Source organism: Pipra filicauda, unplaced genomic scaffold (genome assembly GCF_003945595.2).
Source record: "Pipra filicauda isolate LSUMZ 115617 unplaced genomic scaffold, ASM394559v2 scaffold58_size5111680_pilon, whole genome shotgun sequence".
Lineage (NCBI taxonomy): Eukaryota > Metazoa > Chordata > Aves > Passeriformes > Pipridae > Pipra > Pipra filicauda.
The window spans coordinates 1,885,310-1,910,600 of NW_024104742.1; the positions used below are offsets into that span (position 1 = coordinate 1,885,310).

General features: G+C 39.8%; 1 protein-coding gene across 1 annotated transcript; it reads left to right on the plus strand.

Moving 5' to 3' along the window:
- The first annotated feature begins 48 nt into the window (after window positions 1–48).
- Window positions 49–15,739, plus strand: LONRF3 (LON peptidase N-terminal domain and ring finger 3). The gene is given in 13 exon segments (XM_027716408.2): window positions 49–114; window positions 116–764; window positions 2,004–2,122; window positions 2,696–2,818; window positions 4,973–5,128; window positions 6,492–6,735; window positions 7,377–7,467; window positions 9,980–10,094; window positions 10,510–10,631; window positions 11,272–11,430; window positions 12,458–12,620; window positions 13,404–13,553; window positions 14,265–15,739. Coding segments are annotated over 13 exon segments (2,301 nt in total). The 5' UTR covers window positions 49–63; the 3' UTR covers window positions 14,424–15,739.
- Window positions 15,740–25,291: the final 9,552 nt, after the last annotated feature.

A 25,291-nucleotide genomic window follows, 5' to 3' on the forward strand; every position in this document is an offset into this window, starting at 1 on the left:
CCTTTATATAAGCGTTGGCGGCGGCGCGGGGCGCTCCCGGCGCGGGGCGGCAGCAGCACCGCCATGGGCCGGCGGGGCCGCGCCGCGCCCCCTGCGCGCCCCGGCGCCTCGCGCCGCCCGCCCCGCTAGAGCCGACGGCATGGGCTCGCACCTGCCGCCGCCGCGCCCCGAGCCCCAGCTGGTGCTGCAGCTGGCGGCGGGGGCTCTACAGGCGCAGAACTTGGAGGCGCCGGGCGGCGGCCTGGGGCCCGAGTGGCAGGTGCTGCTCGGGCGGGCGGACGCGCTGGCCTTCGGCGGGCGGCTGCACGAGGCGCTGCCGCTGTACCAGCTGGCGTCCCGCCACCAGCAGCTGCGCGCCGAGCAGCTGGAGAAGCTGGTGGAGTGCCTGGCGCAGAGCGTCCGGATCAAAGAGGGGCTGCCCGCCGCCGGACACCCCGCGGCACCCCGCGAGTGGGACGTTTTCAGGTGCCGCAAGTGCCAGGGCTTCCTCTTCGAGCCCGTTTCCTTGCCTTGCGGACACACGTTCTGCAAAAAGTGCCTGGAGAGGGACCGGGCGCCCCAGTCCCGCTGCGTCCTGTGCAAGGAGGCGGGCGGCGCGGCGGCCGGGCAGCTCCTGCGGGTCAATGTCATCCTCAGCAACCTGCTGGCCAAGTGGTTCCCCTGCCAAGTGAAGGCTTCGCAGCTCCGGCACGAAGGGAACCTCCTCTACAAGGAGAAGAAGCTCCAAGCCGCCCTGCAGAAGTACAACGAAGCGGTCAGCCTAGGTAAGGGCTCTCCCCCTCCCCGGCGCTGCCCCGCGGGGGACGCGCTCCCGCAGCCCCCGGGGAAGGCAACTTTGCACCGGCCGGGGCTCGCCCGCGGCCACTCCGGTGCCTCTCGCCCCGCAGAGCCCCGGGCTCTGCCGGGGGCAGCCCCCGCGTCCGGGGGGTGTGCCGGGGCCGCGCTCCCGCCGCCGCCGGCCCCCCGCGCCGGGCCCTGGGGGAGTGTCGGGGGTGCCCCGGAGGGGGAGCCCCGGGGAGGGGTCGTGGCTCTTCGGCCCGCGGTGAAACTGGGTCAGGAGAGCAGCGGTTGCGTAAGCCGGAGCCTGCGGTCCGGCCGGGCTCCCCCCGGCCGGCGCCGTTGTGTAACCGGCGGGGCCGGGAGGGAGCGGAGCGCCGCGCCCCGGGAGGAGCTCCACAGGGGCCGGGGGCCGGTCCCCGCGGACCACCGCCAGGTGCGAAGGAGCCGCTCGTAGCCGGGCGCAAAGGGAGTGGCGGGGGATGCGTGTCCGGGATCCCGCAACCCCGGCTGACCCGGCTCGGCTCTCCCGCCCCATCGCCGGGAAGCGCCTGCGGGGCTGTGCAGGGAGAACTTTTTGACGAGGTCCTTTTAATGCAGTTTGAGGAAAAGCAACTCACACACTGCACGCAGTAAGGGGGAATTAGAGGCAAGGTATTATGAGTTTCACTTAAACGAGAAAGTATTCTCAGAAAAGTGCCCAGCCTTCCCTCAGCACACGTTTTGTCTCGATGCTACAACGCGCCGTGTGTGTAACTCGGTGATCAGTGTAGTGTTATCTGATTCTTCACACTGTCACTTCTTTTCCTGTGTTGAGCGATGGCACGAAGAGATCGCTATGTATCACTTAAAAACTTTGATGCCACGGATTTTGAAACTCCTCCCTACAGTATGCCAGCATTCCTCCTGCCGCCTTAAATGTCTCCTGTATGTTTCTACCAACCATCTGATCCTCAGTCAGCACTGGTAATTTATTGTGTGAGCGTCTCAGCATTTATTTATGCAATGTTCCCTGCAGTTATATAATACATAGCTGACATTTTGTCTGGAGTTGCCCAAAGAGGTTTCCAGATTTCATTTAGTACATAGTTATTTAAAAACTGGATATTTTGTGGGTTTGTGCAACTCAGAAGCACCAACATGTGTTTAACAAAAAAAAAAATTAAGGAGTAAAGCTTATGTAACTAATTTTTATTTTACTTAACCACTTTTTCTATTTCTTACAGCTCCAAATGACCACTTACTATATAGCAACCGGTCCCAGATTAACTCCACTTTGAAAGCTTGTGAAGATGCATTGCACGATGCAGAAACAGCGTGCAGGCTCCAGCCATACTGGTTGAAAGTAAGTTCTGACTCCAGTCTTACTTTGGTTTAAAATCTTGATACTACCCTGGTAGGAAATGGTTAGAATGGTCAGACAGCTGAATTTGAGGGAAGCTTTAAATCCTATAACTTCTTGGACCCTTGTTGTTTACAGACATTTAACCATGGTATTCTCAAGCTTCCTGAGGTAGAGAGTGAGAATCATGGAGCATGAGCTAAGGCTATTGTCTTTCACCTGGATGAATATCAAGTTCATGAACTCTCTCTAAAAATGAATGCTGTGCTTGTATCATTCTATAAGGACAAAATTACGATTTTAGGAGATTAATGCAGGGGAAGTAGATGTTTCCAAGATCATTTGGGCTCAGGTGCTGTGAAAGTCATATTTGCTTGAGTTGAAGAAGGAGTTTTTAGGACCATTGTGGTTAGAAACATAGAGTGGTGGTGTCTAGGTGTAAGAGATGCTTATAGTGACTTTTCCTACTTAACTTTTTCTTCTTCAGAAAGATCTCTTGTAATTTCATCATGATTTTATTGCCTATTTTCATGATAAAAGAAAAAATACTTCAGCTATGGATGTGTTTCCTTGCAGGGTCACCTGAGGAAAGGACAGGCATTAGCTAATCTGGGGAAAACAGAAGAAGCTTTAAGAGAGTTTCTATTCTGCCTTGCTCTAGATACTGGGAACAAGACAGCCAAGTCTGAGGCACAAAAGGTGAGTTCCCTAAATCATCTGGAACTGCATTATTGTTTTCAGTGGCCTTTCATTAAGGAGGATGGGATTATTTCTTTTCCCCTCTCTCATTACTGCAAAGAGCTGCACAAATCCAGTCATTTGAGTTGTATATTGCTCTTGAAGATAGGGAGGTAGCAAGAAAACATACTCAGCAGGTATGAGGTGGAAGCACTCAGGACATTAGCATCAGCAAATCTGAACTAAAACTGAGTTGTTAATAATTGCCACCCGCAGACTACTGTGATTCTCTGTAGTCAAATTTCTAATCTGATTCCTAGCCTGGCAATCTATTACCAATGATGGAGTGCAGAAGAGGGGGAGTTGCTATTGAATGTTGTATCAGGCCACTGACTGGCAGAATGCAACACGCAGCACTCATCAAACTCCACTTGGGAGCAGCAGCTTTCTTCCCACTGCCAGTCGTGCTGTGCCGAGTATCGGTGTGTGAAGGAGGCGTGAAAGAGGAAGCAGCCAACAGAGGAAGAGCTGTTTTTAAAATAGTTTTCTAAGGTTGCTAATAATTAATGCTAAGTAAGCAATGAAATGGATCTGCAGTGTGACTTTTTTCAGCAGCAGCCTAAGATGTGCGTGAATTCTTAAATGGCTTTTGTGAATACTGCTCTGTGTTGCACACCCCTCAAAACTCTGATTTCCTGTGAATCAGTATTTTGACATTTGACCGTTTTTTTTGTTGTTGTCATAGCTAAAAGGCTCAGTGTGGCAGTGATAGCTTATGGCAATAAAACCATAATAGTTCTATCTTCCTTCTATTGAATTTTCTTTTATGGCAGTGTATTCACCCCGTTCTCCATCACTGGTGGGGACAGGAGGTTTAGGGTTTCTGTGTGCTGTAACACATAAGGCTTTCTAAAAGTAGAATTCTTACAGTAAAGCACTGTTCATGAAGGTAACAGTATAACCTGTATGGCTGTAGCACAATCAAATTTCTATCTCATTTTAAATATGGTTGAGATTTCATTCTCCTGGGAGTTTTTTGTCACTGATGTTTGAGGGTTTTGTTTGCTGTTTTCCCCAGTGGGTTCCATGCAGTCTTTCATTGTCATTGTGTCATGCTTTGTGCTCATAGTCATGCTGGGAGACTCTGTGCACTAGAGCAAAAAGACAAGAAACAAACAGATATGTTTCTAAATTCTGGCTCCGAATAGCCCTAACCACGACACTTGATTTCTGAGCAGTGGGGTTCTGAGAAAAACTAGGCTTCTTATGACCGAAAGAATTACTCGTGCACTCATCAGACACAGAGTTCATCCATGATGCAATGTTTTACTGGGTCATTTCCAAGGCTGTTTGCATAACAATGACATACTACGTTTTACCAAATTCTTTGGGTGCAGCTGTGATGTTCTGCTTGTATTAACTGTCTGCACATGTTACTTTGAACACGGTGTGATCCTGTGGAATCCTTTTTGGCTTTAAATAGAAATCTTGGCTGTCATGTGGCTTCCTCAGACATCAGCAGGATCACCTCAGTAGTATGTTGAAATTAGTTTTTGAAGTGTGAATCTTCTATTCAGCTCTGTTTCTTTCCTTAAATAATCATCTGATAAGCTATGCTATACAAGGGGCTTCAAGCTGCTACTTGAAACAGATCCACTTATTTTCTTATAGCAAATAAAGAAATAGCATTTTTCTACTGCCTACCTTTTTTGTATTCCCACATAAGTGAATTAAAAATAGCTACAGTTTACAATATCAGAGACATTTACTCAACTGATCTTGGATTAAGCCTGTGAGAGATGAGTGCTTTCTTTACTAGTAAACTCCAGTGAAAGCTTCTGATGTGCAGCAAAAAAACGTACTTAAGAAAGATGGTAGTAATTTCTGGTGAACTTTGAACTGCAGGACAAAAACGACAAAGGCATGTTGTGTGTCACATCAGAGAATGATTAATAACTTTATGGGCTTATTTAACTCTGAAAATGTTTCTTGCTGTCTGTTTGGCCTGTATTGCCATAGCTCTTGATCTTTTTGTTCCTACCCTAGTCTAAAGGGCTCTTTAAATGGTTTTAACAAAATCAAGGATGCTTCTTTCAGCTATTCCCTTACTTGCTTTTTCATTTAGAGGTTATAAGGAAGGAACTAAGCAGTGAAGTGTTCTGTTTTATATCACAGCTTCTACTTAGTTTGTTTTCACTCATCCCGGGAAATGCTCAGGAACACTTACCCGATATCCTGCAGCTGTTGTCACATCACTCTAGATTAAAGGGGAATCTCCTAAATTCAGTGGGATCTGGAGGCACCAGCCATAACCTACAAAGGTTGCTCAAGGTAAAGATCAAGTCTGATGTGTGGTTCTTAATTTGTTGTGTGTTTTGTGTTCACATTGGGAAGCCTTCTCTCCTTTTTGCCTCTGGGAGATAGGAGGATACATTTTCTCAAATTTTTACTGAGTTTCAGAACATACAAAACAGTGTTGACTTACTGAAGTCTCCTTAATTGACTTTAATACAAGTCCTCTGTTGTTCTGATAAATTTTGTTTCAGAATTGATTGGGTTCAATTCCTCTAACTGTCATTAGGTCTTCCAAGTAGTTGGTAGTGGGAAAGGGCCTCTGAAGATTGGATTGAGATACCCTCAAAAGCTGTGAAATGTAAAAATCTAGAGTTTCAGCTTAAACCTGTAACTGGTGATGTCAGTGGCAAAACCAATCTGCATTCAGAGTCTGTATACTACTTAGAGGTTATTGTAGAGCTGTGTCAGATACATCAGCAACTTTATAAGTTTGCTTTCATAGCCACAGTTTTGTAAATGGCTGTGGAGGTTTACATTCATGGGTGTGTGAGGACCACTTCTGCTTCACTGAACTTTGGGGTGGGGTTTGCATATACTGTATATGTAGGAGGAAACTTCAGTGGTCCTTACAAACAAAATGGTAGGTCTTGAGCAGCCTTGTTGAGACCAATAAGAAACAATCAATGACCTTGCCTTCTGGAAAGGCTGTCAGGATATTCTGACAAGAAATCCTTCTGTATGACCCTTTCACAAAGTCATTTGAGGAGCAGTTCACCCATCTTTCTGCATGTTACACATCACCACAGCTCCTGCTCACAATCCACACTATCTGTTTTGGGGTTCATCTGGGGAGTTGATGTTACAAGCTGACAGGTGATGTCCTGTAGCCGTAAGGGGATAAACACCGAGTGGTTTATCCTTTGTGAAAGAAATCTGTCTCTCAGAAGGAAGCTCTGTGCACTTTCTCTTATAAATTTTTTGTATTTATACTGCTTCCTTGAAATAAACTCACGTTGTTTTGGTTGTTCTGATAGTTGATGCCATCATTATGATAAAAACAATATGCAGTTTTTCCATAGGTTAAGTGATAACAACACATTTAACCTGAGATCTAGCTGCATTTCTGCCTGAATCCAGTTTCATGACCTTCAAGCTATAAAGCCACATAAAAGGGCTGAAAATATTCAGTGGTGGGGGTGGCAGAGAGGGGAAATAATTTGAGTTTGTTTGTTGGTTGTTTTTTGTTTTGTATTAGAATTAGCAATTCTCAGACTCTTGCTTCTTGACCTACTAGCTTTTTCCTGGTGATCCGTAATATTAAAGATTTGTGACAGGTTTGGGGTCTTTCCTTACCAGGTTGTTGGATGATCGGTCAAATGTCAGTCCTCTCTTTACACAGGTAAATGTGGAACAGAAAAAGGGTTTTTCCATTCAAGAGGAACCAAACGTAACTACTTCTGGTAGTTTGAGGAAATCGACACAAATTACAGAGAGCAAAAAGGACTGCTCGGAGGAGGAGAACAAATTCACCTCCATGCCAGAGTCTACTTTACTCATTTCTGAGAAATGCAGCCTCCTGAAAAGGAAGTGCTGCTCGGAAGAGTTGCGAAACGCTGAGGTACCCTGCAAACTGATGAAGAAAGGTATGTTTAATTACACACAGGATGGGTTCCATGACATGGAATCCTTGGAAACTTTGCTTTTATAAAACTCAAAGGAAGAGAGTCCAAATTACACTTTGGTTTTTAAACTTTCTGTTTTGCCTAATGAAGGCATGATGTGGAATCTTTCCTGTACGTGGGGAGAAAAAAGTCAAAAAAGGGTCGAAGAAGTTTGGGCCAAGTGCTTGTTTCTCAGCAGAGCTTTAATCTTTAAGGAACATCAATGTTGCATGTGGTCTTAATGCTTTCTGTATCAGTTTTAAAAGTTTAAAAGCAAAAATTCTATTTGTTCATTATAACTAGCCTTGTTTTCATGCTGTGGGATGTATTTACAATGGTATGACAGAAGAATTTGTCTCACTTTATACTTTCAGCACTAACAGTGTTTTGACATTGATTGTTAAAGCAAGGCCAAGTTACTCTGTAACTGGGTAAAATGTGACCAAAATTAAGAGGAAGTATGAGGATTTGCTTTGCATAGAAATTATTGTAATGATGCTTAATGGTTCAGTAAATTGCAAGTATATACAACACCCATTTAAATATCAGATGTTGATGGAGATACGTGGAATAGCATTGTGTTTGCATAGTTCTGTTCAATTATTTTTTTGTCTTATTGATAGATACAGTTGATACTAAGGAAAATAGTACTGGACAACATATTCCATTTGAAGTTGTGGATCCATCAGATTTGGACTGCTCCCTGTGTATGAGGTACGCGTTGTTTTCTCATGGATGTCTTTAGCTTTCAAGCTGTATCTTTTTCCGTTTTATGATCTACAGATTTTCTATCTTACTTGGTACTTATTTTTGCCCCAACTTGAAATAAGTTTTCACTATAATCCAATGATGCATTTCTAGACCTTTGGTTCTGAGCACTGTTCATGAATAGGGACTCTTTGATCTGCTCTAGGCAACTGATTGTTTTGGGAAGGGCATGTAAGGTCACACGGGGATTAAGTGTGTTAGTGAAGGTGTCTGGAAGATTTCCTCTCACCACTGATACACACCTACCCACTGACACATATGGGGCACAAAACCATGGTTTGTCCTCTGGAATTTGTAGAGCTGTTTATAATGTTACAAAAAGCACAAAATAGCTGAAGCGACCACATCCAGTGAATATTCTGAGTTTGCATGTGAAGTACTGTGTTGCTGCTATTGCAATAGGAGGATCTTGCAAGTAAACAAGAGCATGCTTCTCCTCTATTGCTTAAGAGACATGTTCCTCACTTCACTGAGGGTGTCACTCCATTTGCTTAAAGATCTCTTCCAGTTAAACAGCAGGTATTCTTGGGGACAGCAATGACTTGATAAAATAAGTATTTTACTACTTGTTTTGTAAAAAACATTTTAACTTTGGCAAAGACACATGCGGGGTTTTGTTACTGACTTAGAAATATTGGGAAGATGTTTCACTCACTGCAGTGAGTGTTGCTTAGGTTTGGGTTTTTTTTAAGTACCCAGATCTATGAATAACACACGGTGGGGTTTGCACTACATTTTAAATTCTTAAATAGCAGCCTCTTTATGTATTTACTTCTGAAGGCCTGTGTTTTGAGAAATCTGGATTTGCTTTGTTTTATTGTTTATTTGTGGAGAAGGGGGCTTCAATTTATTCCAGACAAACTGAAACCTTTGAGGGAACAACTGCTGTTGTCTCATTTGCTTCTGCTTGAAATAAATCAGATCTACCCCCTCTCCCTCTGCCTGTCTACAACTGAAATGTGTTCCAAAAGTTTATACAGCTGTCAAAACACTCAATACTGCAAAGAGCAAAACTTTCCTCTAACAGAAAGCCACGCAATTAGTCTTAGGTTGTTTAGTGATTCTACATGTTTATCATGTCCACACAGCATTTTTCAGATGTTTTTAATGAAGTTAATTAGTCCTACTTTCTCGTGCTGTGTGTTAAGTCAGAAAGAGCCAGACTACAATACTTTTGTAAAGGAATTAACCCAAGGATTACTGATTCCCTTACAGTATAGGGGATGGGGGTGCTGAGCTTGTAATTGCAGTCACGAATCCAGGCCTTGCATCTAGAAGGATGTTAGCTTTGTAACATCACTGCACAAGGGAGGCTTGTGCTAAGGAAAGCTGTCGTAAGATCTTTGTTATTGATTGATTATAATTATTTCCTGCCATGTTCTTCAGAAGTATTTCAGGGATTTGGTTCCTGAGGTACTTTGGACTAATTACCTAGTAACCTACTGACCTGTTCACAATTAACTTCAGGAGCTGTTATTAACCTGTTTGTCTGGTGGAGTGGCCAAAATGTTACCGATCTACATTTGCTCCCACAGCAAGCAGAAAACACAAAGTAATAGTCAAAGCAACATGCTGGTGTGAAAGAGACTCAGGCATCCTAATAGGAATTTTTTGTCTTTTTGCTAATGTTTCAGATGAAGTCAGTCATTACTAAGTAATTACATATGCAGTCCAGTACCTACTGAAACACATTGTACAATTCAGTGTTTTACACAGTTAAAGCACTAGGGAAGCCTCGGTGCAGTGAGGTTTCTGTTTATGAAACAATTAACAAGTGTTTTCAGTTATACAGTCAAGCAGCAGTAAGATAGGTGTGGTATTCTAGATACTTCTTCATATGTTCCATTGCTTAAATGTCAATATTTATATTAACTAATGACATTTAATAAACTGTCCATGGCAGTCCTGTTAAGAGCTGATTACATTCTTAAATACTCATCTTGTTAAAGATGCTGTTAAATGTGGGTTTACGTATTTGTGATTTCCACAGGTTTAATAGAACATAGTGTACTGTTTTGATAAACTAATATTTTAAAGGAAACATATGCAAATAGCTATTTTGTGCTTAGCTCTACTCATACAAGTAATCACGTGATTTCCACAGTAATAGTTGTGCAAGTATTGCTCCATTTCATTAACAAAGTCAGATGGTCCCAATTCTGGTTCTATTTATTGCTCACATAGAGGAAAATTAAATCCTGGCTTGTTGGAAGTTCATGACAATATTGTCACTCACATTCATCAGAGTCAGAGTTCACGTTGGGTGACAATAAGAAAGTCTGTAAGCTGAATAAGTACCAACGTTGGTTGAAGAAATGAAAAGCAAGAATCAACTTTTTCCCTGTAGTAGTCAGTAGTTAAGTTAGTGAATGAATTCATCTTTTTTGAGTAGCAGCCTTTCTCTTTTACTTTGGTACACGATATTGTTGTCTTTTTGCTTTTGGATTTTTCAATCCAGGCTCTTCTATGAACCTGTCACTACACCTTGTGGACACACCTTCTGTCTCAAATGTCTGGAGAGATGTCTGGATCACAACCCAAAATGTCCCCTGTGCAAGGAAGGGCTCTCAGAGGTAATGGTTGGATTTTCTCAGCATAAGTTCAAGTGCAAGGCATAGGAACACCTTCACCTTCAGAAACCCTTGATATTTCCCAACTCCACAGAAATATTACATAACTTAGGAAGAATGTGACTTTTTAAATGCTCTTGTGAGTTATCAAGCATGGATAGTCTCTGTTCAAACCTTAGGACCAGGTCTGTACTTAGAAAAAGGTGACTTTACTTACTTTCCAGATTTCTGAAGAAACTGTCTGTAACATAGAGAATAGTTGAAGAAACAAATCTTCAATGGCAAAGCAAGCTTAAGAGATCATAGAACCACAGATATCAGGACATGGGGGTAACAGGTGGATCCCATGTGCACAGGCACCATACGCTGTGAAATGCTGGACATTATCTGTAACTGCTGGTGTGTGTTTTTCCTGCAGTGCTTGGCTATGAGGAAATATTGTAAAACAGTGCTAATGGAGGAGTTAATAGCCAGATATCTTCCAGAGGAACTCACTGAAAGAAGAAAGATTTATGAAGAGGAAATAGCAGAGCTTTCCAAGTATGTAATCCATTTATGTAAAATCCAATCTCTAATTCCACTGCCGTTAGCTGTGAATGGCTCCGGCTGCTGTGCAACAGCAGGCTGAGATGCTGACAAAGGAGCTTCTTTCTCTGTGTCATTTTAGAGAACAGGGTCCAGGTGAAACTGTGCTTGAGTGAGCATAAAATCTGCACACTGGGCTAAACAATAAACAGAAGTAGAAGAAATCCAGAAGGTTGTTTTATAAAGGAAGTATAAAGCAATGTGGTTGCTTTCAGTGGACCTCTGTGAAAGGCACAGAGTGAGACAATAGGTGGAAGTAGTCTGACAGGATGGGGGTTGGAATGTACTGGGTAGGGAAGAATTGGGATTAAGGAAAATTAAGTAAATAAAAGCAATAATGAAGATACAATAATGCTCTCACTAGCAAAACCAGAAAGCATAATGAAAAATTCTTCTACTATTAAGTGGTATATAAATATAATATCTAGTCAATTGAGGGAAAACATTTACTTAATCCATTAAGAATTTTTTTCCAAAGATGTTGTAATTTCTATTTAAAGACATCATAATTTGAAAGACTATGTTACTACATATTTTATACCTTGTCAGTGGTTTGGTAAAATGTCACATCTGATTTGTCCTTTCTCTCTTACAGCCTAAATAAGAATGTTCCCATATTTGTCTGCACAATGGCTTATCCTACAGTCCCATGTCCTTTGCACATCTTTGAACCATGTTATCGCCTGATGATTCGGAGGTGCATGGAGACTGGCACCAAACAATTTGGGATGTGCATCAGCGACCCTGTAAAGGGGTGAGTGAACAGTGTGCTTGGACCGTGTGATGTACCCACTTAGTCTGGAGCCAGTGTCTTTGGAAAGCTGCAGAAGGGTCCATGGCTATATATCTGCAGTAGTTTTCCAGTAGACAAAGTTTCTTCATAATCATACTGCTTGAAGTCATTGAGAAGACCGAAGTTTCTCTCTTGATCACTTGGATTCTGACTAATATGGCTGATTGTTCTCTCAAAACACACATGACTAGTGTGTAGCATATGAAATTGAGCTGCAGACCTCTTGTAATACATGAAAAGGAAGTGTATTTTCTACTATTTTCAAATCTGTTGAATGCTTTGGCACAAGAAATCAAGTTGAAATGGCAGTACAGCGCATTGAGGGGTTTACTTTTTTATATTATGGGATATGTTTATGTCCTCAGTGTTCTGAATATAGTGGAGGCTGCAGAGGTATAACAGAACCATCATAAAGACTGACTGACCATTTACATTGAGAATTTACAGTCAGTCTTGGCTAATTTGACCTCAGTGTCTGTCTCTGTATTTAGATTTTCTCCCTTCTTTTTATGGTATCTACCTACTGGGTACGTATACACTGTAAGAAGTATAACATACACAAAGTACACACCTACAGAGTTAAATCTGCTGAAACTGTGGAAACACTTTTTTCTTTATAGATTTCATAGTCCTTCCATAATTCTAATATTCTGAATTGCACTTGCCCTTCTGTACAAATTGACTGAACATATTAGGGTTATGGAGAAAGTGCTCTTCTGACCTATATAACTTTCAATTTCATAAGATGTTCCCTGTATTCCAAAACATCCAGTTAGCATTAATCAGATTAGACAGCCTGAATCTTCCTGATAGTTTTGCAAACAATTGTGGAATAATTTGAACTACAGCAGGTCAGTATTATGAACAATAGAAATGAGCTGACATTGGTAAATACCTTTGTGGTAGGGACTGGCTGTATGGCAGCTCTGTGGAACTAAGGGTGGAGAGAATAAGACTTGTTTACTTGCTTTTGTTCTGATTTCAATAGGTTTGCAGATTATGGCTGCATTCTGGAGATAAGAAATGTTGAATTCTTTGCTGATGGTCGCTCTGTTGTAGACAGCATTGGCAAGAGGAGATTTAAGGTGATCCAGCACAGCCAGCGTGATGGATATAACACAGCAGATATTGAGTACATTGAGGATCAAAAGGTAAATTTAGAAATATTTCATTTAAACTGTATTACTTGTGAAATTCTAAGTGCTTGTTTTCAGTGAGTTCTTCTTTGTAGAAGTTTATAGTAAAACAAATTTGTGGTATTTATTAAGTGCTCATGGTTAAGGTGGGAAACATAATAGTTACCACAAGCATGCACACATACTGCCCATGTACTGAAGACTGTGTTTCCTAGAGGCATTTAGCAGAGGACAAAACTAAGTGAATCCAGGAATGAAATCTTACTGCTCTTCTAGACAGAGTAACTGCTATTTATAAGAGGGTAGAGAGGGAACCTGCCTCCATTTGCATGGAATCCAGTTAGAAAACTCCCATTCAGGTAAGAAGGAGCAGGTTTGAGCCCACAATAATCTTCAAAATTACATTAGTTCTTAAGAGCTTTCGTATGAGAAAATGTCTACTCTGAGGCTCTACTAATTTTTTTTTTTTAAAAAGCTTTGCATGGTCTTTTCTTCTGTTGTTGTATATGATGTTTGTGTAAAGGCTTTTTTATATAGCAATCCAGAAAGTGCATGTTCTGCAAATAGATATCTTTGGTATAGAATACAGGGAAAGAAAGTGAAGAACTTGGACTGGGGAGGGAGAGCAGAAGGGGGAACACCAAATGAGCTTTCAGCGTTTATCCCAGAACTCTCTTGGTGTGTTTTTTTTCCTTTTTCTTTCCCTCACTCACCTCGGAAAATCCTAAAAATGCTGTGCCTTCCCCAACATAGAGACTGAACAAACAGTAACCTTCCCCCTTTTGTTACTCGTTTCAGGTGCAAGGACAAGAATATGCTGCATTACTTGTTCTCCATGATTCTGTCTATGATCAGGCATATATGTGGTTTAACTCCCTCAAGCAAGCACTCAAAAGTCGAATTCTCAGTCATTTTGGTCCAATGCCAGCTAAGGATCCTGACCCACAGGTATCCAGAATCAGTGGCTTATGTAACTTTTAGAGACAGAAATAGCAGGGATATCCGATAAGCTGGCAGGCATTGCCTTTTAAGATGAAAATATGAATACTCTGCATTTACCCCACATAAGCTGAGTCTGAGTTCTATTGCCATACACCAGCAGTAGCACAGTTGTGAACAAAAGCTCGTATTTAATGTTGATAACTTTCTAAGGCTACTTATCTGACTATATTAATCCCAGGAAATGGAAATACCTATTCTACCTCCTCAATTAAACGATGAAGTGTAAATAGGCAAGAGAAAACCTGGTTCTCTTCTTAAAGGTCTGCAAATGGTGGGGTCTTAAAATAACAGAAAGGAACAACAAAAGCTAAATATGAAGAACTGTTATAAAGTATGGAGAAGGGAGGCAGGAATCCCAAAGAGCTGGGTCAATGATAACATGGGAAAAAAAATACATTTAAAAAAATCTAGAAAGTCCAGCCTATAAATCGTTGCTAGAAGTAGAAATGCCGTCAGCATTCTATCTTTAGGAAAGGTGAAATTTGTTTGTAATCTGTTTCAGGGGAACCTGTAAGCACAGCCATTAGGTTGGTGATGAAATGACCTAGTTGCTAGATTGCTATCAAAAACTGTGTTTTCGAAGTTAGATCTTCAAAACCAGGACCTTGCCATCTGTATGAATCCTGACTTCTATTTTTCTTTTTCCCCTGGCTGTAGGCTAACCCTAATGGGCCAGCCTGGTGCTGGTGGGTCCTGGCTGTCCTTCCACTTGAGAACAGAGCTCAGCTCCCGTTCCTTGCCATGAAATCCCTCAAAGACCGCTTGAATGGCATCAGACGTGTCCTTACGTTCATGTCTCGTACAAGATCACGGTGATGGTGAGGAGGAGAGCTGTGAAGTCTCCCACAGTCCTTGACTGTAGACTGTCTCTTGTAACTTCATATAACTGCAATAATGTCTTACAGATTTGAGTGTCAGGATGTTTCAAGCCTGAATTTCAAAGAGAATGAGTTATAAAGAGCAGGGAATGTTTATGGATACTTCAATAGTTTCCATTTGGAAGTCTGAGACAATTATTCAATCACTGCACTGCTAAACTAATAACAAATGTGATAGAACAAAAAGTGATCTTGTTTGCCATAAACCTTTTAAAAATCTTAAGGATTTTTTTTTAATTTATTTTATTTTTATTTTTTAGTGGATAAAGGATGAACTGTGCAGTTTAATGTGAAGCAGAAATAATAATGTTAATGCATTATTTCAGTGAACTGCAAAGTCTTTTATTCAAATGGTTCAGGTTTTATATAGCATTGTGTAAAATAACGTTCACAACTTCTGTTTGATAATTTATTTTTGCACTATGATTTTTTGTTTCAAAATGTATATTATTTATGTGTTCATTCGCTAAAGGAAAGTGAGCTGCTCTATTTATTTATAGTGTTTTTACCCTGTATTTATGACTGGGGGCAAAAATGATGATTCTTGCAGTGCACAAGCAACTGCTTTGATAATTTTTCAGTTATTTCTGTTCAAATACTTTGAATGTTTTTCTACTCATCCCCAGTTCTACTGTAGCTTAAGAAGGATTTTTTCCCCCGAAACATCCTGCCTTGAAGTCTTTGAATACACAGATTCTGTTTGAGATAATTCAAGCACAGCTGTTGGCGGTTGATCCTATGCTTGTGACTAGGTTTGTGATGCAACCAAACAGTCAAGCACGTGCTTAACCTTGAGCATGAGTGTTTAAATGCTTGGATAAGTTTGTGTTGATCAGGTGATGTCAGTGGGAATTGACCATAGTGGTGACAGAAGGATCTATTCCCTAATTTTTCACAGAACGGAGGATAACTTGAAGTTGAATTTGTATCTGAACTCTTTCTTGCAAAAATGGACAATGGCTACAAAGTGCGAAGAAAGAGCCACAATATATGAAAAGTGGCTTATCCTAGAGAAAACTGGAAGTACTGGTGTCATTTCATTGTAGGTTAATACACAGACTTTTTTTTTTTTTAATCAACTCTTGTTGCTGTTAAGATGAGTTTTATTTCTTTTAATTGTTTGGTGGGATTTGGCTTTGGAGTGTGTGTATGGGACGGGGAGGGGGGAGTTATTTTGACCTGTAGGACTCAGAGGGCAGTTTGTGTCACATAAGAAGGAATATGTTGTAATAAATGCTATTTATTTCACCCCAATCTTCAGGTTTCTGTTAGCTTCAAATCTCTACCCAGCCATTGCATTTCTCTTAAGAGACTGGGTAGTGTTGCTAATAATAGTTAACTGCCAAGGAAAACAAGTGAATTTTAGCGTGATTACTGCTAGCTATAAAGCAGGTAAAAATAGGGCAGAAATGAGAACAGGAAGTATCTTGGTTTTGATTTTTTTTTTTTTAAATCAACGGTTCCTATACTTGTTTTGCTGCTTTTATTGCTTACAGTGTACCACTTTCTGGGACTGCTTGTACCTCCATCTGACTTGGGCTTTCACTGATTTCAATGCGAGCAAAACTGGGCCTTTTATTCTAAGTTACTGTTTTCCTTTTCAGTGGCAAAAGCTAGAATGAAGTGAGAATGTTATGGAATGCTACACATTTCTTTGATTTTTTTTTTTTTTTTACCCAGGATAGTACTCTGCCATTTCATGCCTCCTTTATGAAAAAATGCAGTAGAATTTAATGTCATTTTTCTGGGTGTTTTTCCATCTCATCAGAAATATTTATTAGTTAAAAGTAGTTTCCATACTGTTATGTTTTCATAAAACTACCTTTGTTCCCCTTTTTGTTAAATTCCATAGAACATTTCCATAAGGGTACCAAAGCAACAAATGGAAGACAAACATGTTTCACCTTTGTGATAAACATGGAATGTGTATCCTGTTTGCATTGAGCTACTCTAGAAATACTACAGCTTCCTTCCTCACTGCTAGATTCCTGCATTTCTTCCATTAGGGTACTTGACATGCTGTAAACAATGTATAAAAATACCTTCATGTTCTGAACAGTATCAAGTATACAGTGGCTGACACCTGCTATGGCATTTGTCTTCATAAATCAATAATGAAGTGATTTCCACTTGTTTGGAAGTGAAGCTGCATTCAGTGCAATTCTTCCACAAACCATTATGTATTATTGCATAACGTAAGGGCCTCATAGTGCTCCCATAGGAAAAAAAAGCTGTCACTTTGTTACTCTTATCTGTGAGAAAAGGACCTTAAATATTTAATTTAAACTGTTTTCTCACTGATGTCATTATTCTTTTTCCCTGCATGCTATGTATTCTACATAGTCATTCTGCCAATTTTGTTGTTTTAGAAACTGTCATGGAAAGAATCCTTGATTTTTAAAAGTGAATATTATCTTTTCTGTTAGCCTTGACTGAAGCTGCCAGAATTTCCTAAGCAGAGACTCTCGTACATGCCCTGCATCATGAACACCCAGTGCATTTGCTGCCACCTGGAAACACTGGACCTACTGCATGTAATGCAAACAGGTGATCTGCACGTGCACAACAAATCAAACACATCAAAAAGTTCATCTGTACACGTACAGTAGCATTCTGGGGCTGCTCTATGGCCACACATCCTAGATTAATGGCTGTAGTCTACAAATTCCATCAGAAGAAAAAAACAATATTGAGAAAGAAATTTGTTAGAGAACACAAACCTGTCCAGAAAAAGCTGGACAAGGGATGGCCCTAGCCTGCAATAAGTTGAGATGGTAAAGTTTCAGTAATGACATTTAAAAACTAAAAAATCTTCTAGTTATGCCACATCATTGCTGACTATTTTTCAGTTGTGTTAATGAGTACAAGGATGTAAATGCAACATTTATCACAGGCATGAATAAACAGCTGAGCAGATCTAAAAATACCTTCGCTTTAATTATAGAAACAGCATTGATCAGATAAAATATTAATTGGGGGAGTATTTTATTTAAGCTCTTTGCATTTTTTCTAGACACCAAACCCAGTTCCATAACCAGTCTTGCTCATCTGTTAAAAACAAAAAAAAAATCATGACTCAAACTTGTATTTCCTGTGTGATCAGAAGTATTGATTAATTGTTCTTGTGGGGGCATAAGTAATGCATAGGCTGCTTAGAAAGTAGTTCAGTAGTTTTAATAATGAAATGATAAAATGGTGTGATAGGCCATTATGCTAAGTCTTAAGTGATGTTCTGGTGTTAGATGTAAAAGTTTCTCTTATTTTTTGTTCTTTAAGTGCTGATATCTTCCATTACCTTATAGCAATAAGAGATACTGAATGGCTGGTCTACTGCTCGGCCTGTCCTTCTGTCCTGTATGACTGCTTACTGACAGAACACCTCAACCATGGATTTCTTAATCCAAAGATTGTTTTAGTCTAAAAAAAAAAAAATGTGGATTTGGTCTGTCTTAATCTGTGCTGTAGAGAAAGAGCTTCATAGAATTGAGTTCTGTTTTAGATGGTCTTTTCACAGAATTGTGGAATCCCAGGTTGGAAGGGACCTCAAGGATCAGCTGATCCAAATTTTCTTGGCAAAAGCATAGTCTAGACAAGATGGCCCAGCACCCTGTCCAACCAAATCTTACAAGTGTCCAGTGTTGGGGAATCCAACACTTCCCTGGGGAGATTATTCCAATGACTGATTGTTCTCATTGTGAAAAAATTTTCCTTTTAATGATTTCTACTTGGTGCTGAACTTCTACTGATGTTTAAATCAATGACAGACAGGAGTTGTATTTAAATGCAATGCTTAGGAATGGAGAACTTGTTCACAAACTCTTATTTAAAAAACAAAGTGTAAATTAACTACAGGGTTTTTGTGCATAAAAATCCCATGGACCTATATGCACTTAGGGTAGTGCTTCCCATTTCCTCCAAGTCCTACATCAGATGAACTCAATCTCTCTTTTCAACCCCTGCTTAGTTCTCATTTAATTTGTTGGCTTCACAACAGAAATTGTAACTAGTGCAGCACATAGTTTAGGATCTGGGGTTTATTCCAAAGCTCAGTAAATCACTGAAAGTCTTACAGCTACAGAAAAATGGTAGTTTGAGCAAAGTCACTCTCTTGAAACACTTTGCTAAATAAATATTGTCTGAAAGAAGAAAGAAACTAATCTTCTTAGACAGGATTAAAATGGTGGATAATAAAAACCTGAACTATTACATTGACTTACTCATCCAGGTATCATGTGAAGTGCTTACTAATGTTGGAGTTTCATAAGGTCTAAAGTAACCCTCACATAGAAGTGCCTGTATTCTGTTATTGCCATTCTTGAGCTTTTTAATAGTCATAGCCATATATTTTATAAATATAAAACATATGCACCTTTTAATCTTTACATTCAATTTGCAGAACAAAGGTTTACAGAGCAGAAGTGTAGCAAAAACAATGTAGTAGCTTCTATAATTCCCTGACGAGGAACAGGAGAAGTACAAAAATGTGGAGCAAAAGACTATCTGTGTAAGATGTCTTAATTTGGAACCATATACTTGTCCAATTTAATTCCATCAAGCTATGTGGTTACAAGAGTGCCAGAAATATATCTATCAAGCCATTTTAAATAAAAAGTTTTGTGGACTTGTATAATCCATTTGTTTGTAAAACATCCTTTTGTGCACTGTAATGAACTTGAAATGTAACTTAAGTTATACTCTCATATCACTGGACAGAGTACTGTTCAGCTACCTCTACATAAGATTGAAGTAATTTGTTTTTTCCAGATTTGTTTGCATTGTCATATAAAATATATTTTAAAAAAATCATAGTCCAAAGAACCTGTATGTGTTTGTAGATGTACTTATAACTATGTTGTACCAATGAAGTCTGTGTGGAGAGTTGTTTCCTAATTAAAATTTTTGTGTTCTTTACTCTTTGGCTTCCATAACAAAGAACTACAGAGATGAACAAATATTACACGGGAGCTACTTTTTGTAGGTATTTTAGACAAAGGAAAAAAGAACAGCTGGATCTGCAGTCACACAACAACACTTGAAGCAAAGAAGCCAAACCATAGAAATTAAGTTGTTCAAACCTCAGAATTTGTAAAAAAAAGTACAGCAAGTGCTTTTCTTTTTTTCCTTCCCTTGTTGCTGTAGTAAAGTAAGAATAATGGGAGCTGAAGAGGGCCTGGCTTACAGTAATACCCTGCACTTCTCTGGACTTTGCTTCCTCTTATTCCCTACTTTACATTTGCTTTACAGTCTGCTGTGATTTAAAACTATGACCGGGATACCTTCTCATTTACACTCTCAGGCAAGAATGCATCCTGGCCACACTTAACCTGTATCTATGTGGTGATGAGAAGATTGTTTTTAGTGAAGAAATTCCATAGGCTAATCAAAGCCATTAACTTCACAGAGAAAGCTCGAGAATAGTTTTATTCATAAACTTAAGAGTTTATTCTACTAAAAAAATGAAATCTGCAAAGTGCTTTGCAAGTCACATATGTATGGGCTGCTTCTTTTGCCTTGTTATTTAAGGAAGATGTAGCCTGCTTGTGACTTGCTGCCTAAGCCCCAACTGCTGCTGGGGTCAGAGGTTGGCTTGCTGGTCTCTCGATGTAAGCTTATTCAGGCCCTGCATTTATTTTAGAATCCAGGGCACAAGCTAAGGCTGTATATGGTGGGCCAACAGCTCATTATGTCAAGGCTGCTATTTTCTACAACAAAATACATTTGCTTCTGAGTAGAGGAAGTGCTTTGGTTAAAGTGCTTTTTCACTGGGAAATAGTAAATAGTTAAAACTGAAGCTTTGCTAGGGAAAATGTTGATTTAAACTATTGTTTTTAAGTCATAACTTTAGTTTTGAAACCTTTAAGATCAGTTATAAAAATGTGGGGTTTAGATGCAGTATAAAACAGAATTTAAACCAAATATAGGATAGCAAAATATTTCCCAATTATTTGCTCACTGTGTTCTTGTTTTATAAGTGTACCTACACAGATTGATTCAAATGATATTTGAAATATGCTAAAGTCATCTACACTTACATAATGCTTCATATTAAAATTATCATTAGCAATTTTGGATGATCTCTATCATATGAAGCACTTCAAGAAGAACTTCCACTTCCAGTCAGCCTTTGCCTCCCAGTTCCCTGACACAAGACCCTGTGCTGACTTCACTGTGGGTGTGAGGCTGAGGGAAGGGTGTGCCACAGGATAACTCCTGGCTGTGACCTGCCACAGCTTTTAAAATGTCAGTCAGCTGTAATATGTTTTTTATTCTGTGAATGAGATGCCACAAAAATCCCGGAACATCTCTTAGCATGCTGTGGTTCTCTGTATGACTGGGTGAAAGGTGTGGCAACAGTTTTTAGCTTCAAAAGGTGTGCTGACTTCTCAGTTTCAACAGTTCTTCAGCTCTGCTGTAGGAGTTATGGCTTGCCTGGTCTTTGCTCCATACTACTCACAACCAAACCCAAGGTAAGGAATGCCATCAATCAGCCTCTTGGCCACACATATAGATGAAGGAAGACTAGAAACTGCATTACTAAACTATTGCAGGGCTGGGACTGGTTTTTTTAGAAGTCTTTCTGATTTTCAAACAGGTTTTCATCAGCAGTCACTAATACTAAGTTCTCTAAAACATACACAGTAGAAGAGCTGGTTAAGTCATGCCTACCAGTGAACAGCAAAGTCATTGGGCTGCCTTTACCTGTAATGTTATGTTTTTAATTACCCAGATAAATTGTATATTGATACCAAAAATTAATATACAGAGACTACCTGAAAAACGCAGCACTGATGTAAAGAGCAGGCTTTGCTATGAAGGCCAGCCACGTACTGAATAGTTTACATCTTAGGATAGGATGGCTTTCAAGTTGTTAAAGCCCAAAAATCACTGGCTGGACAAATCCATATAATGAAAGTCTGCACATGCTGTCAATACCAGTTTTATGCCAGTGTAACATCTTTTGTTTCAGTAGATCTGCTCTTGATTTATAATTCCATATAAGTGAAAGGAGAATTAAGCTATTTATGTAAGTGACTTTATATAACTGACTTATGCTGTATTATGTGATGGAAAAGAAAACCAAGCACATGTCTTTTTTGTGTTTTCTATGAGCTACAGAAAGACTTTGTAAAAGTAGTGCTAGTGATAGTTTTCTCTATTTGACATATTAGAAATTCATTCTCATCCACATGGTTGTTTATCATGAGTAGAATACAGGGTAACAGATGACACAATAATGTGGAAGGATTTTAGCAAGTCTGCAGACACTCCAGAAAATGTGAATGCTGCACATCACAATTTAGACTGCAAATCAGTTCAACAAAGCAATTGTTATTCAGGTTCTTCCTTGTATGAGTCAATGATTTGTACTGTGACTATTAGTACTGAATGTACCATCTAAAATTCATTTTGAAAGATTACTGAAGCATTAATGATTTTAAAATGGGTTCTACAAGTATTTTTTTTTATCAATGAGAATCCCAAACACTATCAAGGCTAAAGAGTATACACGAGGATTTTCAACATTACAGAAGTAGGGTTGGTTTTTTTTCACGTGCTTTTACATTGTTTTTTACTTCCTAGTGAACGATGACTATATAATATTTAGGAAATCAGGGTCAGTAGAGTAAATGTTTCTGTAGCAATGTGGCAGACACACCTTTCATAACTCATAAAGTCACTACTGGAAAGGCACAACTGGGTCACAGAAGTGCATGGTGGGATGCTGCTTTCCAGTTATGCAACCAGGGTAACTAAAGGTTAGAGCAAGCACTTGAATAACGAGCTTTTTGCCAGAAAGAGTCGAACAGAAAAACACAGTGTTTTTAAATGCTGGCTTCTGAGCAGCAGCCGCCTAACGTGTCTAGTTGGGAGTCATCAAACCGAAATAGAACCGGATGCGTCAGAACTTTGAAGAATGGCAGTTCAACATCCCAAAAGAAAAATACATCTGCTCGTATTCCAAAAGCAGATCCTACCGGTTCTCTCATTCCCACAGATGATACTAGAGACATTTGCAGCGTGCTGCTCCGCTTTTTCTCCTGGCTCACTGCAACTGGCTTTATCACTCATCTCATCTTTTTACTTTCCCCATCATCCAGCAACATCTTAAACTTTAAGGAATTCCAGTTTGCCTCTGTTCTCTTTCCTCCTTCTATTCATATGTTGCTGGATTACTTATAATAACCATAATTATTGCAGAATTCTTACCTAACTTCTGACAGAGGAAAGAAGAGAGAAAGGAATCACTATAATGATTTTCCAAGGTTTGGAGGGCTTGGACATAGCCCGAGGGCACAAAGTATGACATAACTAACAACTAACTCCCATCAGTTTTGGGGATATTAGTTACAAAAACTGAAGGCTATGGCAAAGAGACTAAATAAAATGGTGTTCTTTTAATCACAATTACATCTCCTGTTACAGCTGCACACCAGATAAATATATTAATCAAAATGACCTCATTTTAGGCATGCGTAGCAGTGTGTTATGTAACCATGTTAAGTATGCTATTTTATTTTCCTCTCACCAAGGAGAAATGGTGTTTGTCTTACAAGAGTTCCAAATAAGTCTGGTTTTAAAGTGATGGGGAAAAGAACAGGAGGGAGAGACGAAAGTGAGAGCACTAATAAGCAAAATGACTCATTCCCCAAGTGCAGAGGTGACGTTACACTCTGCTTCTATCTCAGGGGCTCTATAGGAAACTAATGTTGTCACCAGCAGTCTCAGCATTCCTAACGTGCCCAGTATTTCTCAGGATGGGAAAAACAGATGTGTGACAAAGATGGAAAGTACATCTTTTCAGATCTCATTGGTTCACAGCATTCTTGGTTTATTTTCAAAGCTGTTTGTGAACGCTGCTTCCATAAACAAGGAGTTTGCAGAATTCCTGTCACTCTTTTTGTTGCTCACTTCTTTGGTGAAAAGTGGCATTCAATTAATTCTTTTATAGTGCTACTAATGGTGCTTTAAACAAGCTCAAAAGCACCCTTAAAAGTAGAATACACCCCCCCACACACACATAACAAGGCTGAGGCTCATCTAGATTTATACTGCACTACAGAAAAAAGGACCAAGAGGCGTACATTTTTGCAATATAAGATCACTCAGCCAGAGAACTCTGATAAGTGCTGAAAATGTGAAAAACAAATGGCAGGGTATGCATTTCCCATTTGCTCAATACACACACATAAAAGAAACACTGTGTAGGCTTCTCTGCAGCATACCAGTGCGTCCAAAACTCAAAGGTTAGTTACATAAATGATAAGGCGTGGGTTTAAATGCTTCATTCAGCTTGTTAATTACTTGCTTTGTGGCCTGAGCCAATGTTCTGAAGCAGGTTCATCCAATATTGTGTTGCTTCCTCTGAATTTTCATTTATTGTATTAAGCTGAAGTGCTGGGAACAATTTGTTGCAATACCTAGGAAGAGTCTATTTTCTTTTCAAGCAATTCACAGAACAATCTTACTCAGACTAATCCACAGATGCACTTTAAATGTCCTTGCTATTTCAGAAAATTGTGAGATTTAATTCTTAGAGCATTCTCTTTAAACAAGGGAACTGCTGGCTGCATAAATATGCATGTGTTACTGGAGTATGTTTTGAGGGTTCCTTTTTTTGTGTGCTTTTTAATCTACACAATCCAATGTGGGGAAATGAATGGCAGTGTGTTAGAAAACTTTCAAAATACTTGGTATGTCTCCAGCAGAATACAAGTTGATTTACTTTTTAGTAACAGATGGAAATATTTCCACCTTCAATTCACTTAACTGGGACACCTCATTGCTGAGGCTCTTTAATGCCATGAATGAGGCCTCATTGACCAGCACATCCCAAGCCAGACAGACCAACCAACAATCTCCTTCATGAGATGTGCAGGGAGAAACTGGAGGTTTAGAATTCCTTACCTTTGTGGAAATAAATCATATTGTGTTTGGAGCAAACTGTAGTTTTACTTCAAGATATCTCATTGAGATTGTACCTGGGAACCCTAAGGTTTACATCAAACAACAGAATTTGTTTTAAAATTAGAACTTCGTACCTTGTTCTGTTTTCAGCTGTGTACACTTGCAGATATCTTGATTTGCAACTCAGACACGGGCTAAGAAGCCTATGGAGACCTTGAATTTAACAGCAACAATAATGTAGAAGCAGACTGAATGCAAACATCTCAGAAGCTCTTGACTACCTTATTTTAAAAGATTAAGAAACATCCTTCAAACCTCACCTTTCTATTTCTACATGAAGGTTACATCTTTTTTTTTCTTTAGTAAGGATGTCACTTAGAGATTTCTGAGTCACAAATGCAGATTAGCATTTGGATTTGAATTACAAGTCAAAAAAAAAGGAGGTTGACTGAAACAGAAATCTCATCTGGTCCGTTATACGGACCAACTGCAAAATACAGATTGCAGCTGCCAATCTGGACTGAAAGGTGATGACATTTTCACATTCCCAGTCTACGTAAAACCTTATTTCTACATCATGCTCCAGATTTTTCAGGAGTTTTGCTTCTGAGGTTACTCATTCCCTTTGGTTCTGCATTTCATGTTATTCTCCCTACATGTACCAGCTTGCTTTACTTCACACATTTCGTTATTTCCTGCCCATGGGCCATATCACATAATTTCATTAATATTTCATCAGAATTACTTCCTACTGGAATCAGTACAGATTTCTGCTTAAAAATTGATGCTGCAATATGGCCCCACATTTCTATTCTTATGTACCTGTTCCTCTTGAGTTACAATCCCTCTATATCTTAATACTCCACTGTTCACATGGCTCAGAACAGCAGAGTATTCTAA